Genomic DNA, 15841 nt, shown 5'->3' with positions numbered 1-15841 from the left:
CCCCAAAGCCTCTCGCACAAAGCAGGGAACAGGCATTTGGAACAGAAATGTGCACCCACGCTGGCATACTCACTTTGTTGCTCTTGCCCTGAAGGGGCATCCATAGCTCTGCCTGCTTAAAGAGCATGAGCCACGAGGAGTCAGCTACAGAACTTCCAACACCAGCCTCAGAGAGAGAGAGAGAGAGAGAAAGAGAGAGAGAGAGAGAGAGAAAGGGGAGAGCTAGAGAGCGTGTGAGCGAGGAGCTGGTGCTGCAGCGACCGCGCATGCAGCCCAGTGGAGCTCCAATCTGCTGATGAATTCAACCTATTTCCAGTCGCGCTGCAGACTGAGGGAGGAAAGAGGAGGAGGCAGGCTGCACAGCAGCCAGGGAGGAGGGAGAGGGGGGGAGGAGAGAGGGGGCTGAGAGGAGAAAGTTTGTAGACGCTCTGCCAGATGCCCGGGAGGTTGGCCTATTCCTCAGAGGAGGCCACTGTGGGGCGAGCAGAGGGGCGACGTGCAGCCAAGGGGTGGGCGGCGGGGAGGAACGGCTGGACACCGCTGCTGTTGTCAGGGCAACTGCAGGCATCAAGGCGCACCTGGGCTCCTTCCCAGACTACCTTTCCTTGGCCTCAGTCACTGGGGAAAGGTAGGAGCCCCATGTGGAGAGCCTGCCATCATGAGGGCTCCCCGAAATCACTGAGACTCCCAGCGTGGAGCCAAGCCAACAACGGCTCTCCACAGTCAGAGCTGCGGGAAGCAGGGGAGAGGGCCTTGCGGGTTATTAATAGCAGCACATCCTGCAGGAGAGGGAAGGACCGAGAAGTCTGAAGCAGTGGCTTCCAGGAAGGCAGAGCAGGGGCCCGGGGGCGAGTGGAAGAATCCAGCGGAAGAGGGAAGAGCCAGCCCCAGAGGAAGGGCCTCGGGGAGTCCCACACCTGGGACCCAACACCTGCCCACCAGCTGGTGCTGGGACCCCAGCAGTGCTGTCCAATGCCGGCAGCTGATGAGCGCCCCAGGCATTCAGTCACACCTGCCCAAGTGCTGCTGGGGCTGGGAGGCCACCGGGCAGAGGGACAGTGACCTGGGGCTCCCTCCCCGAGGAGCAGCAGAGCCTGAGCATCTCTCCGCTCCGAGTTGGACACACAGGAAGCTGTCAGCACTTCCCGGGTGAAGCAGGGCAAAAGGCCCTGGGACTGTATGGGACACTTCTCTGCCCGTGTCCAGGCCGCCCCTAGGATGGGGCTGCACAACCCGAGGGAGAGGAAGCCGCCTAACAGTCCAATGACCATGGAGCGTGGCCTGAGCCTGTTTCTCAAGGGCCCGAGGTTCCTAGAGGACACACACCATCTCGAGTTGCAGGGAAGGGAAGATTCCAGCCAGCCGCTCCCCTCCCCCTTCTCTAGGCCAGCTCCCTGAGGGCCCCTCCAAACCCAGGGCTGAGTGGGAAAGAAAAGGAGGGCCCGGGAGTCCAGAGGTTAAGGGCAGGAAGTCTCCTTGAGGCAAGCCCGGGGGAGGCAGGATCAGCGTCGGAGCAGCTTCTGGCCACTGCCTAGGAGTCCGCTGCAGCCTTCGCAAACTGCAAGGAGAGAGATTCCTGACTGTCCCCCGCTCCCAGGTCGCGCTCCCCTTTAGCTCTCTACAAGGCTCTGCTCCCTGAGAACCACAACTAAGCAAACACTCTCCCTCCTGTGTGAGGCCCTGGAAAGACAGCTCAGAGGGTCCTCCGGCCCGTGTTCTGTGGGAACCCCTTCCTGCACTGAAAGGGCAGCTCTGCATCTAAGAAGCAGACACCAGGCCGTTGCTGCTACAGCAAGTCCACTATGAGCTGGAGGACAGGAGGCGGGGGTGGGGGAGGCTCTTAAGGGAACCCTGAGGATGATAGGGTACAAAGAGAAGGGGGACAGAGTGCAGAAAATCAATCAGCAACAGCCAGACCGATCCTGGGCTACAGCAGGGATGACAGGCCCCCTTCCCCACATCGGCTCTCCCTCTCCCACTCCTCCAAGAAGCCTGACTGTCAGAGGCCACAGGGATGATCTTGAGAGGCCCAGTTATACAGCTCGCAAGGGACCTCAGGTAGAAAGCCCAAAGGGTTCTATTAGCTGCCTGTGCTATCAATTGCTCAATGGGCTCCAAGCCTCTAAGCCAGGGGCCACCTCCCCCGTGCCTAGAGTTCCACCAACCCAAAGGAAGTGATCCATAGGTACGGCTGCTGCTGATGGCGATGCTGCTTTTTAGTTCAGCCCTCAACTATCCAGAAAGAGAAAGAGGAGAATGAAGAGAAATCCTCCAGGAAAAATGGCCCCTGAGAACTAGCCAGCCTGGGCCCTCAAGTGTTCTTCCTCAGGCTTGAGAGAGAAGCCAGCCCGCTGGGTCACAGGGCCCTGCTCCCCCAGTTCATTAGCAACAGGCTGGAACCGGAGCACAATGCTGCCCTCTGTTCGGCGGACAGTCAGCCTCACCCGGCAGGCCACCGAGGGAGCACATCATCATAGCCTCGGGGCGATGGGGTGCTCCCTGGAACTGAGCAGCGCACACCCCTTGCAACTGCATTCAGCAGCCTCGCACTCAGGCCAGGGGAGAGGCCAGCGTGCATCCCTGTGTGCCAAGCACGGCTGGGCCATCCCTGCAGAGCAGCCAAGCAGCTGTGAACCGGAGGCTGAACAAACCTGCCTCGAGCTCAGGTCCACCAGCCCGTTCCACAGCTGGTCCAGAGGCACGTGACGCCTGGAGCTGACCAAGTCAGCCCGCAGCCAGGCATCCCCCGCGGCCACAGCTCCCTCTCCAGACTTCCCAAGATCTCCTTGGCAGGAAGATCACTATCCATAAGTTCAAGGGAATAAATATTTGCCAAGCCCTTGCTACTATTCCAGGAACTACGCTAAGAGCCAGGGGACAGGCAGATTATTCAATGCAGTGAGCAAGTACGATGGATTTATTGAGAGAAGGTGATGCTTACACTGAGTCTTGAAGAAAGAATAGTAGGAGTTTTCCCAGGAAACAAGGTGGGGAGCATGTTAGGGTCACTGCTTAAGTGTGGAGTGTGTGCCCAAGGCAGGGGAGGCGGGGGACGCTGGGCCGATGGCCACAGGCGGGGCTCCGGAGGGCTCTGTCCACCACACTGAAAGGAGCAGCAGGTGGCATGAAGCCACTGACAACTTTCAAGCAGCGGTGACAGAAGGTCAGCTCTGCGTTTTGAATAGCTTTCGCTGACAGCCGAGTAGAGGAAGGAGTCAGAGACAGCGGGACGTGCTGGGAGTGTGGCGGAAGTCCAGGCAGGGGTCGAAAGGACCTCCTCCAGGGCAGCCTTCGTCCAGGAGAGGGAAACTGACTGATGACAAACGGCCCTGATGCGAAGCCGGTGCACCTGCGGCCGGGCGAGGAGGCGGCGGCCTGGCCCCGCCGCTCACCTGCAGCTGACTGCGCAGCTGTGTCTGCAGTCTGACCAGGGAGCTTTTCTCTAACCACAGAGATGGGGCCCAACAGCACTCAGCAGGGCTCAGCAGGTTGGGACAGAGCCCTAGCAAAGAGCAAACAAACAAAATTGCACGCCCCTGGGCAAGAAGTGAAAGAGTGGCTCGGAGCCAAGCCAAATCAGAACCTGCTCCCTCGCAGTCATGTCACCTGGTCCATCTCTGTCCCCAGCTGGCTCCCCGAGGCTCTGCTTTCCAGCCGAGCATAGCACCCTCTCCACGGAACACATTCACACACCCCAGGCCCCAGAGCCTCGGCCCTCTCTCACTTTGGGGTTAAAGCCCCCGGATGAGGACCTCCCAGGCAAACACAAGTAGGGAGAGTCCAACAGACACACAGACAATACCCACAGGGACCGAACGTGGCCTACCGCACGCTTCTCCTTCAGGTCCATGCGCCCGGAGTGCTGCCGGCATGCCCAGGTGAGTGTGGTCACCCCCGAAAGGAAGGCTCCGCCCCAACATGTACAAACCCCGGTGACTGTCACAGTCACAGCATCTGTGGGTGGAGGAGGGAAGGAGAAAGAAATCACATCAGTCCAGGTTGCTGGAGCAGGTGGCTATTGCAAAATACAACATTATCAGCTACACGACAGAACGGCAGATGGAGAAGTGATGCCACTGCCCACAGGGGCCTGGCCAGCCCTGTCCCAGAGCACAGCTTCCCCCGGCCATCGGCGAGGATGCTGGGGGAGGGGGTGCAAGCTTCCCATCTTTTAACCCTCATTTTCGGAGGCGTATATGTTTCCTCCCATCTGTACACTTTCACTCGCTGACTCAGGCAGGAAAAGCCTTGGCTTATCAGCTTTTTAGAAAGTGAAGGTAAGCTTTATGGTAAACTGGAATCTAGATACACCTGGAATCAGCAGGAGGTTGGTGGGGAGGGCAGTGGAGGTGACAGAAAGCAGACGTGCTCACCCCATGGCTGCCCCCAGGAGCCCGGCATCCATCTATTCCCACGTGCTGGGAAACGCACACCACCTGTGCCAACGCATCCATGCCTGTGGACAGCCGGGCCCCTCGTGTGGTTTGCTGATAGGGCAGTGCCACCAGGCACCCGGGCAGACATCCACCAGGACATGCAATCCAGTCGGACTACAATCCCCACTCGACCCCTGGCCCTCACCCGCCCATCCTGCAGCCAACGCACTTTCATGATCTCAGACCAGGGTGTGTTTGGGTAAAGAGTGCCACTGAGTCATCTGCTCTGGTGCCAGGTGCTGCTCCTGGAGAAAGCAAGAACCTGCTGACTAAACCAGTTCTTCCTGGGGCCGGCAGCAAAGCCTCGTTAAGAAGAGCTAGTCAGAAGCCTGGAGAATGATCCAGAAAAGTGCTGTCTAGAAACAAAAAAAGCTGTGTCCAGAGGAGCCCAGCCAGGAGGCCCAGGCTCCGCTGCCACCAACTCCTCTCTGAAGTCCCATCCAAACCTCACCAGGCGGCATCAGTGCCGATGTCACCGGCCTGCACTGCCAAGTCTCTGCCCACCCCTGCCTCTCCCGCCAGGGCTTTCAAAGCTGAGCAAGGCCCACGGGTCAGAGGCAGACAGCGGCGCTGGGAGCAGCCTCGCCATGCACTGGCATTGGGTCTTGGCATCAGGCTGCAATGAGATCCTGAGAGGCCGAATCCACTTCTCCCCAAGGCCACACTGACTCAGGCCGCCCGGGCCCTGTTTACAAGTACAGCTCAAGGTCCCCATGACACCCCATCCCAGCAGGGGCTAGATGAGGTAGTTGCCACACAGGGAAAGGCACCGGATGGGAATTGTACATAGCTCCTGCCAACAATGAACAAGGGAAATAACTCTGCGGCCAGCTGGAACCACAGAGGTCCAGCGAGGGCAGCCAGGAGCAGGCCATTTTTCTGAGAGTCTCTGTTTTCCCATCACTCCATACATGGGGTTCTGGGAGAGAGCTGTCCTCAACTGTCTGATCCGAAACCAGTAGCCGTGTCCTTAAAGGGCCAGTTCAGTGCCTGGGCCACTGGGGGGGGGGGGGGGGGGGGCGGCGCAGGGGGGAGCACAAAGCCAAATACCTCTGGGTTCAAATCCTGACTCCAATACGTATCAAATGCTAACTGACCTCAGCAAATGACTTGTCTCTCTGAGCCCCAATGACCTTGTTCATAGAATGGAAACCATAATACCTATTTCACAGAGGTGCAGCAAGAATTATGTAAAATATTACATGCAGAGGATCTAGAATAGTATTTGATATATGGTAGGTATTTTTTTAAATGTTTTTATTGATTTTAGAAACATTGATGTGAGAGAGAAACATCGACCTGCTGCCTCCTGCACTCACCCCCTCACCCCAACCACACCCTGACCGGGAGGGAACCCATAACCTGGGTATATGCCCTGACCTGGAATTGAAATGGTGACCTTTTGGTGTGGGGGATGATTCTCAAAAAACTGAGCCACACCGGCCAGGGCCATAGTAGGTCTTAACACATAGTTGTCATTACTGTTATTAACAAACAAGAAATATGATCAAAGTACTGCTGAGGTGAAAAATGAGGACTCAAAAGTAAGGAGAAGAAAAAGAAAAGGCATAAAGATTGTAACCAAATAAATAAAACTGTATTTGCAGAAGACTAGATTGTATGTATAAAAAATCTTAAGGAATACACAAATAAGATATCAGAACAAATAAACATGCAAGGTTGCAGAATACAAGGTCAAAATACAAACATAAATTAAATGTTGCTAGGCTATTATGAAATATAGAATAAAAAATGTAAATATCACAATAGTACAAAAAACATGAAATACTTGATGACTTTAACAAAAATCCATATAAGACCTGTTTACTGATGAGATAAATTAAAGAAGGCCTAAATAAATGGAGAGATATACCATGTTCATGGATTGGAAGATTCAGTATTAAGATGTCAACTATCCCCTAAATTACCTATGGATTCAATACGATCTCAAAGTCTCAGCTGACATTTTTTGTAGAAATTGACAAGCTGATTCTAAAATTTATATGGAAAGGTAAATGATTTTTGTCTTCTCTTTTTCAAAACAATTTTGAAAAAGAAAAACAGAGGACTTACACTGCGTGATTTTAAGACTAATTTAAAACTACAGAAATCAAGACCTATGGCATTGGTGTAAGGAGACACATACGGCTCAATGGGACAGAGAAGAAAGTCCAGAAACAGACCCACACATATGAAAAAGCTTGACCCACACCTCATACCACACAAAAATAAAATAGATCACATGTCTAAATGTAAAAACTAAAACTATATAACTTCTAGAAGAAAATATGGAGGGGGGTGTATCTTGGGATAAGCAGAGATTTCTTAGAACACAAAAAAACATGATTCATAAAAGAAAATACAGCATATATTTAATAAGTGTCAGGAATGATCATGTTTTCAGAGAATATTAGATGTGGTCCCTCCCCTCAAGGGATTTACATAATATAGCCAGTTTGGGGCTATTGTGAAAAATGATAACAAAAATTCAAGTTGGCATTAAAATACTAAAGGAGAATTGCAAATCAGTGCTGCGGGATATCTGGGAGAAAGAGGTCACTGGGGGGTGGGGGAGCCAGGGATCGCTCCCAAAAGAAGCAAGGCCTGAACTCTGCCCTTAAGAAAGTTTGAGTGAGAAGAGGGAGAACAACCCAAGCAAGAACCAACAAAGGCACCAAAGAAACGCAGGCGTCTTTGTGAAAGATGCTGGTTAGAGTGGAAGGCGGCAAACAAGCCATGAAAATAAATGGCTGGATGCTTCCTGCGGCTAAACTCAGAAACTAGCATAGAAAAGAACTGAAAGGGTGCCCAAGGTTCAGGTTGAAGGTGAGGTAAGGGGTGGACTGTCCTTCTTAGCTCTTCAAATATAATCTTCATTAGCTGAGCTTGCATTCTAGCCACGCCCAACATACCAAAACCACAATGGCGGACTTGTTTTCATCCAAAAGCTGTGCCCAAAGAGTACTAATGGATGGATTGATGTTCTGCTGGGGAAGGTTTTTGTTTTTATTGATTTTAGGGAGAGAGGAAAGGAGAGGGAGAGAAACATCAATATAGATCAGCTGCCTCCTGTACGGCCCCTGCTGGGGATCAAGCCGGAAATCCGGTGGCCTCTTGGTGCATGGTTTGACACTCAACCACTGAGCCACACCTGCTGGGCATGGGGGAAGGTTTTTTTGGGGAGAGGCGAGGGAAGGATTTTAATAACAAGCCTCAGTGTTCTAAGTTGGTGGCGTCCTAGTCAATAATTTGATCAATGACTTGAGTGAGGAAACAGATGGTATGCTAATCAAATTCTTGGATGGCATAAACCTGGAAAGTAGGCTAAAGTCAGGATCCAAAAAGATCTCAACAGGCTGAAATAATGGGCCAAATCTCATAGGTTCAATTTAACTGTAATCGTTTCAATATGAAGTCCTGCATTTAGGTTCAAAAGCCATTGTGTAAGACTGCTTTAAAAGCAATTTCAATACAAGTGGCATGGCTGTCCAAATTTCATTCGCAGTTAGGCCTCGTTAACAGATATGCCATGTCCCTGGAAAGAGAGGCTAAGTCTGATTTCCGTACCTATCCGAACCAAAATGCTCACACCTGGAATATTTTGTTCATTTTACGCACACACTTTAAGAAGGACACTGACAAAACTGGAATGCTGCCGACAGCAGCAGTCAGATGGGAGAAATTATGGCATGAGAAATGGTGGGAAGAACTGAAGATGCTTAGATAGGACACCAAACCCCTCGGGTGAGTGTGATGGCTGCCGGGAGGAAGAAGGGCCAGGCTTACTCAGGCAGGCTCTTAAAACAGGGACTAGGTCAGCTCGGGGAAGAGACAAGGAGGCAGTTTGGGACTCGATATGAGCTATATGCTTCACATAATTAGAACTGTATTTTTTTTTAATAGAAATAGGCTGCCCTAAGAGGCAATGAGTTCCCTATCACTGCAGAGATCTAAGCAGAGGCTGGAAAATTATGAAGATAAGAAATACATCAGATAGCAAATAAGAGAAGACTTTAGAAAAAAACAAAACACTGCTTCTTAAAATGTTTTTATTGATTTTTTTTAGAGAGAGAGGAAGGGAGAGAAAGAGAGAGAAACATGGATTGGTTGCCTCCTGTATGCACCCTAACCAGGGATCAAACCAAAACCCGAGCATGTGCTGCAACCTGGGCATGTGCCCTGCCCAGCAACCTTTGACCTTTCAGTGCATGGGGTGACATTCAACCAACTGAGCTACACCGGCCAGGGTGAGAAAGACAGAACTCTTTATGGTCTTTTCTGACCCTGAGAGATTAGAAACTAAGAAATCCTGTGGCTTCAGCATATGAAAAGATGCTCCGTGTCAACTTTAGGATGTTTTATGATCTATTTAAAGACACCTTTTTTTTTTTTTTAAATATATTTTATTGATTTTTTACAGAGAGGAAGGGAGAGAGATAGAGAGTTAGAAATATCGATGAGAGAGAAATATCGATTAGCTGCCTCCTGCACATCTCCTACTGGGGATGTGCCCGCAACCCAGGTACATGCCCTTGACCGGAATCGAACCCGGGACCCTTCAGTCCGCAGGCCGACGCTCTATCCACTGAGCCAAACCGGTTTCGGCTAAAGACACCTTTGAGTCTCTCTCCAGTATGCATCTTTTCCAAGTGTTTCCCACTGTTCTTCAGTCCTACTAAGGAAGACTTCTACCGTGAGTCTCTTTTTCAAGAGGATCCTGAAATTAAGGAAACTGGATTCATCTGATTACGTGGTCACTTTTGGCCTTAGGAGCTAGCAAAACCCAAAGCCATCCGTGTGAGATGTTCTCAGGCTGATGCAGGCCTCGTGCGAGTCTAAATCTGGCCCTTCCCCTACTCACCACGCCATGTGACCGACTGTTTACTACTGTCTCGGCAAAGCTTATTATTCCACCAACCCCTGATTATCAACCAAACCACACAATGTGGCTGGCAGGTCCATTCGGAAGAAAAGCGTTCCTGCCACAGCCATGGCCTAGCTTTTGTGTCCTTTAGTTCACCTGTGCTATTGTCAACAACTCTGGGCCTCCTGGGAAACCGGGATTCAAACAATATCTTTAAAGGAGCCTATCTTTTTAAGTAAAGAAAACCACTGTCCCGGAAACAACACAGCCACGATAACAAGATTAAAAAAATATATTGACATGCTAATGGATTATAGAATTGTACACCTGAAACCTATATAATTTCATTAACCAATGTCACCCCAACAAAGTCAATAAAAAAGAAAAAAAATATATTGTCACACATCGACCAGCGGATAAGTGCCGTCCATGACCTAGAACCTTCTCATCTGAACGCCAGGAAAGGGTTTAGGGCAGCGGTTCTCAACCTTCCTAATGCCTCGACCCTTTAATACAGTTCCTCATGTTGTGGTGACCCCCAGTTTCATTGTTACAAATTGAACATAATTAAAGCATAGTGATTAATCACAAAAACAATATGTAATTATATGTGTGTTTTCTGATGGTCTTAGGCGACCCCTGTGAAAGGGTCGTTCGACCCCCAAAGGGGTCGCGACCCACAGGTTGAGAAACGCTGGTTTAGCGTCTCTGTGTCTTCCCGGCTCCAGCTGCTTGGTAGGAGCTCATACTTGACTTGCCAAATGAGGTTCAATGAAGCCTCGGGTGTACATAATATTTACATTAGCACTCCCTCTCCCTGTAGAAATTGTCCCCCAAGCCCAGCATTAAGGAAAGAGCATGGCGGGGTGGGGGTGGGGGGGAACCAAGGATTGCCACCTTCATTTCTCATTAGTCCTGAAGGGGTTAAGCTTTCCAAAAGGCTGATTCTCAACACTTGGAGCTGGCTCTCCCTAGCAACTTCTCAAAATAGAAATGTGAAGGGCTTTCTGTTTTCTTGCATCTCAAGGCCCAGTCCTGGCTCTCCCGTCTAATCTTCTGATGTCGGGTCACCACAAACAAGGGGCAGGGTGCGGGTAGGGGTTCAAGGACAGTTAACTCTCAATTATTTGGCAGCTGATTATCAAGGGGGTGGTTTGTACTCCACCTCCCTGGTCAATGCACTTCTCCATGGTATCCAACTACAAATAGTTTTCCTTTCTGTAGTTCTTTTTATGTTTGTTTTTTTTTTAAGATTTTTAATTGATTTTTAGTGAGAGAGGAAGGGAGAGAAACACAGATGAGAAACATAGATCGGCTGCCTCTTGCACGCCCCCTACCGGGGACGGAGCCCACAACCTGGACCTGTGCAGTGACCGGGAATTGAACCTTTCTGTGTACAGGATGATGCCCAACCAACTGAGCCACACCAGCCAGGGCTCCTTTCTGTAGTTCTGACAAAAAGAACCAGCGAGCAAGGCAGCTAAAGCTAACATGGCAGCTAAAATAAGACCTGCAGAGCATGGGGAGTGTAAGCTACCCCCAGTGACAGGCTTACTGACAGTCTACGTTCTGATGCGTTCTGGTCTTCACTGTGATTTTCAAAATGTTTTAATCCACGGATCCCTTTTATTTGATTCTTTTGTGCCATTGTTGTTTTCTTTCTCAAAGAAATGTAAACGGCCTCGTTGGAATACTAACCCAGTGATATTTCTTTCCTCAGGGGTTCTCAACCTTCCTAGGCCTCTGCCCTGCTCTCACCCAGCACGTGCCCCTCAAGAACATCGCCAATGACACCACAGTGGTTCCGGGAAATGGAGGAAGAGGCTACTTGGCCCTGACTCCGCCCCTCCCTGCCTTCCCTGAGAATCATGGTCATCACTAATGACCCAAAACAGAGAGAGAGAGAAACCACAAGAAATATTTATACAAGAAATCCACCAATGAACTACCTACCTCCTGGTTCTTTAACGTTAATGACTGCAAACATGTATTAAAAACCTAGTAAGTGCCAGACCCCAGGCTGTAGATCCCTTATATACCATCTCATTTAACGCTCCCAACTACCCTGCCAAAGGCCCAGAGAAGTTAGGGAGCTTGAGTTCCTCGGCTCACGGGTTCACGCCTGGCTCTAGTAGATAAACAACTCAAGGATCTGGACTTAGCTCAGCAGAACTGTTGGTGAGCCTGGCCCTGCCTCTTTGCCCCTTCCAACGGTTCATCTCCACATCTGTAAAATAAAAACGTTGAAACTCCCCTCTTCTCAGAGTTCAAAGCTCACAGATAAGATGCATAGAAGACTCCACACTGATCTCCATAGCTATTGCCCATGTTTTTGGTGAAATCTATAATAATAAAAGAGTAAATATGCTAATTAGACCAGGCAGCCAAATTACCTTCTGGATGACCTTCCAGACAAAGCCAGAGTTGCGAGGGCCTCTAGTACTAAATAAATCATTGCTTAATCATAGCACATGAAATATACATGTGTTAAAAACAAAAAACCTCCCCTCTCCGCACTTCCATCCTCTGAGAGTGCCAGGCATAACGAGCTTTGCCACGAAAGCTGAGTGTCCTGGATAAAGCACGAGAACACTATCTTCCCCTCCAATACACAAACCCCATCCTAGGAGGAGAGCAGATTCAGTGCAGAGCTCCCTCCTTCTTCCCCCAAGAGCCGCACGAAAACTCCTCCGGAGAGAGTGGGAGTAGCATCACGTGACCGCGTCAATGAACACGCTGGAGCGCAGCCTGTTACACATCCAGGGAAGAGCAGGTTCCCCTCGTATCCGACCCGGGGCTCCAGGCAGGGGAGCTCGCCCCGCGGCACCCAAGGGCCTGACTGTAAGAACCGGACTGGAGGGGTGTGTGGCAGAGGAAGGAGAACACAGCGCCGAAATCAGTTTAGACTCCCGCAGTGGTCCTCAACCTTCTGGCCCTTTAAATACAGTTCCTCATGTTGTGACCCAACCATAAAATTATTTTCGTTGCTACTTCATAACTGTCATGTTGCTACTGTTATGAATCGTAATGTAAATATCTGATATGCAGGATGGTCTTAGGCGACCCCTGTGAAAGGGTCGCGACCCACAGGTTGAGAACCGCTGGTTTAGAGGATGCCAAGGATTGTGGTCCTCGGGTTGTTTCGAATGAGTCTTTAAACGAGTCTGGAAAGGTAGAAAGAAAAGAAAAAAGAAAAGAAAAAAAAAAAGCAGGGCTTGCTTCAAACTGCAACGTCGCTGCTCGGGGCAGAGAAGCCCATCCGTAGGGAGGGGACCCAGGGGCGCAGCCAGCAGCAGGGCAGGGCGGCAGCTGTGGGCGCGCGCAGGGGAGACAGCAGTCCGTGTTGGGGTCGCGGTGGGGCGGGGGCCCGGGACTCGCAGGGGCCGGGGACTCGCAGGGGCCTATACACACACGAGACGTCCGCGCTGAAAGCCCTCTGGGCCAGGGCCCAGCGACAACCCGACAACCCGACAAGCCGGGGGCAGGGTCTCTTTGTTGGCGGGAGGTTCAGATTGGACGCGGGACACTCAATGGGCCCAGCCAGGGCCGAGGGCAAGCGTGAGCAGCCGAGGGAAGGAAGCGAGCAGGAGCTGGAGGCAAGAGCCAGTCCCCAGACACCCCCTCGGAAGGGATTCCCCCAGGCCCTTCCCTGGGTGCAGACCCCAGACTCCAATCGCCTGGGCCACGAATACAGAGGACGCGGAAGGCGGCGCCCACGCCCCCTTGCTCCCTGGCTTCGGGCCTCGGGCCTTCTGGTACTTACCCGGGCCCGGGGGTCTGTCCTCCTCGCCTGCGTCCACTCCACTCCCCTCCCTGCCCCCTCCTCACTTGGCGTCCCCTCCTCCAAGGGCCGCAGCCATGTCTGTTACTGGCAACTCTAAGGGGGCTTGGCTCCCTTCTCCGGCAACGGAGACGCCATTCGCCAGCTAAAGTCCTGGGCGCCCATTGGCCAGAATTAGAGATGGGCGGGGATTCTTGGCTTCTCATTGGCTGCGCGGCACGCCAGGCTGTAGCTGCAACCGCCCCTTTGGGAGCCTGGCGGAACTAAGTGCCAAGGGATGCCAGCGGGAGAGCAGGCAGCGGCTGTGCCTCTTTGGGCGTATCACCGGGGCGTTTACTGGTTCAGAGGCCCTGACCAGAGGCGAGGGCACAGCTTCCGCCTCCATTGGTATGCCCTCGGAATTATTCCTGCCCCCAGCCGCCTTAGTTTTTGTCTTTTTTTAAATAAGGCCTTTGGAGAGGGCCCCAGTCTCCTACTTCTAACCTTCCTCCTTGTTGCTGGGAACAAATGCCTAGAGACACTCTGCTCAGAGACCGTGGAGAGAGTCCCTAAGGGACTAATACTGCGTCCTAACTAAAGCTGGCGAATGTAATACTGCCGTTCTCCCCTCAAAAGGGAAAAAGCAAGTTGAATTTTTTTTCCCTAGATAATTAGAGAAATTGCCTACGAGACCTCTCCTGGGAAAACAAAGCAAGCCTGCGTCAGTATTTACTTCTGTTTTCCCAGAGATCCAAGTCTGGAGACTTGTTTGTTTTGTGTGGTTTGTTTGTTTTTTTAATCTGTTTATAAAATTGGAAGAAGGTCATGTGGCTCTGAGAAATAAGAGTCCTTTCCCCCTCAGTGAATTTAATTATGTAGTTAAAAAGCTCTCTTCTCAGCTGGACAAGAAGGTGCCGTTTGAGTACCTAATCTTGTATGTTTGAACTCTTTTAGCTGTTGCCTAAAGCACTGGTAGAATCGTGTCACTGTCCTGCACGCAAAAATCCTCTGCAGTTTGTTTCTGCAAAAGGCAAAGTCCATATCTCTCTGTCATTTAAAGTCCTCCTAAATCAACTCAGACTTCGCTCCAGGTTTAACTCCCCACGGGCTAAACTATCCTGCAGCCACATAGATTCACCACCATCCGCTAAATCAGTGATTTTCAACCTTTTTCATCTCATGGCACATAAACTAATTACTACAATTCTGTGGCACACCAAAAAAAGATATTTTTGCTAATTTGACCAACAAAAAAAATAGGTATAACTTTGATTCATTCACACCAGACAGCTACTGTTGTGTTGGCTGTTGTCATTTTTTTACTTGACAATCTAAGGAGAAAAAGGTCAGTGCCCCTGACTAAATTGTCAGATATTGCATTTTTTAAAATATGTTTTTATTGATTTCAGATAGGAATGGAGATGAAAGAGAGTTAGAAACATCAATGATGGAGAGAATCATTGATCAGCTGCCTCCTGCACGCCCCCCACTGGAGACTGAGCCTGTAACCAAGAACATGTGCCCTGACTGGAACCGAACCATGACTTCCTGGTTCACAGGTAGACACTCAACCACTGAGCCACACCGGCGGGCCAGGTATTGCATGCTTTAAAAATTCTTGTGGCTCACCAGCTGAAAAGTGCTGTCCTAAATGCATCTGGGACCCTCCCACTTCCGTTCCTTTGCCCAAGAGGTTCCCTGTGCTTTGAAGGTTCTTTCCTACTTAATCCATGGTCGTTGGCACCAATTCAACACCAATAAGAATCCCCAATTTGGGGTGTGGTAAAGAAGGAAACTTTATTCGGGCAAAACAGCTCAATTGTGATCCAGCAAGGCTGTGAGGCAGCCCTGGGCCAGGCCCCTCTCTGGCTGGACAGCTCTGCTGTGCTCCTCTGCCCCACTTTGCTGTGGTGGGCTCCCTGCTGGCCTGTGCTGATCTGCTCTGCTCTGGAGAGACATCTTTGGTGTTTCAGTTCAGCCAGGGAAAAGCACCTTTATTCTTCCATGGAAAGGGAAAGTGTACTCCCAGAGCAGGAGGGGAACTGACTTATGTAGATGGTCCCTGATTGGCCCATCCTCATGCAAATGAGGACTCCAGATCCTCACAGTTTGATGGATCCAAAAGGCACTATTCTGATTGGTTGGAATAGAGCTGCTCTGATTGGTCAGTGAAGAGGTTGATAGAGCTATAGCTGCACAGTCCTGATTGGATGGGGAAAGCCCAGTCCTAATATTTGAAGTAGGATTCCAGGAACTCCTTTATAGAAGTGGCTCAGATGGCAGAAACAAAGTGCTCATATATGCAGAACCCATGGACACAGACAATTGGTGGTGAAGGCCTGGGGCCGGGGGGACCGGGGGGAGCAGGGAGCAGGGGCAAGCTAGAAGGGTCAATGGGGGGAAAAGGGGACATATGTAATATTTTCAACAATACAGATTTTTAAATAAATGAAAATCGAAAGAAACAAAAACAAAGTATCTGGCACACAGTAGGTGCCTGATAAATGTTTGCTGAATAAATGAGTTGGTACCCAATTATCCTCTCTCTCTACCATCTTCAGTTGCTTCCTTTTCATTGGATCTTTCCCCTAGCTCCATGGTCGGCAAACTGTGGCTCTTTGGCCCCTTGAATGTGGCTCTTCCACAAAATACCACGTGCGGGCGCACGTACATTGTGATTGAAACTTCATGGCCTATGCGCAGAAGTTGGTTTTCGGACTGGGCGAGTCTATTTTGAAGAAGTACTGTTGGATATTTTGCTCTGTTGACTAATGAGTCTGC

The 15841-nt window shown here is 50.6% G+C and overlaps 1 protein-coding gene across 5 annotated transcripts in view; it reads right to left on the bottom strand.

Moving 5' to 3' along the window:
- TMEM94 (transmembrane protein 94) overlaps positions 1–13159 on the bottom strand; it is a 31425-nt gene extending 18266 nt beyond the window's left edge. For 3 of the 5 annotated variants that reach the window (XM_070394523.1, XM_070394524.1, XM_070394525.1), the window contains exon 1: positions 74–300. In XM_070394523.1, the coding sequence (XP_070250624.1) occupies positions 74–268 (195 nt within the window). In that variant the 5' untranslated portion in view covers positions 269–300. Of the gene's footprint in view, positions 1–73; positions 301–3826; positions 3955–13063 lie in introns of those variants that run through there. The other 2 variants (XM_070394526.1, XM_070394528.1) reach the window with 1 other exon arrangement.
- Positions 13160–15841: the final 2682 nt, after the last annotated feature.

This window comes from Myotis yumanensis, unplaced genomic scaffold (genome assembly GCF_028538775.1).
Source record: "Myotis yumanensis isolate MYYU_CA2020_CCGP unplaced genomic scaffold, mMyoYum1.0.hap1 SCAF_16, whole genome shotgun sequence".
NCBI lineage: Eukaryota > Metazoa > Chordata > Mammalia > Chiroptera > Vespertilionidae > Myotis > Myotis yumanensis.
This window is presented reverse-complemented; position numbering and strand designations above follow the sequence as displayed.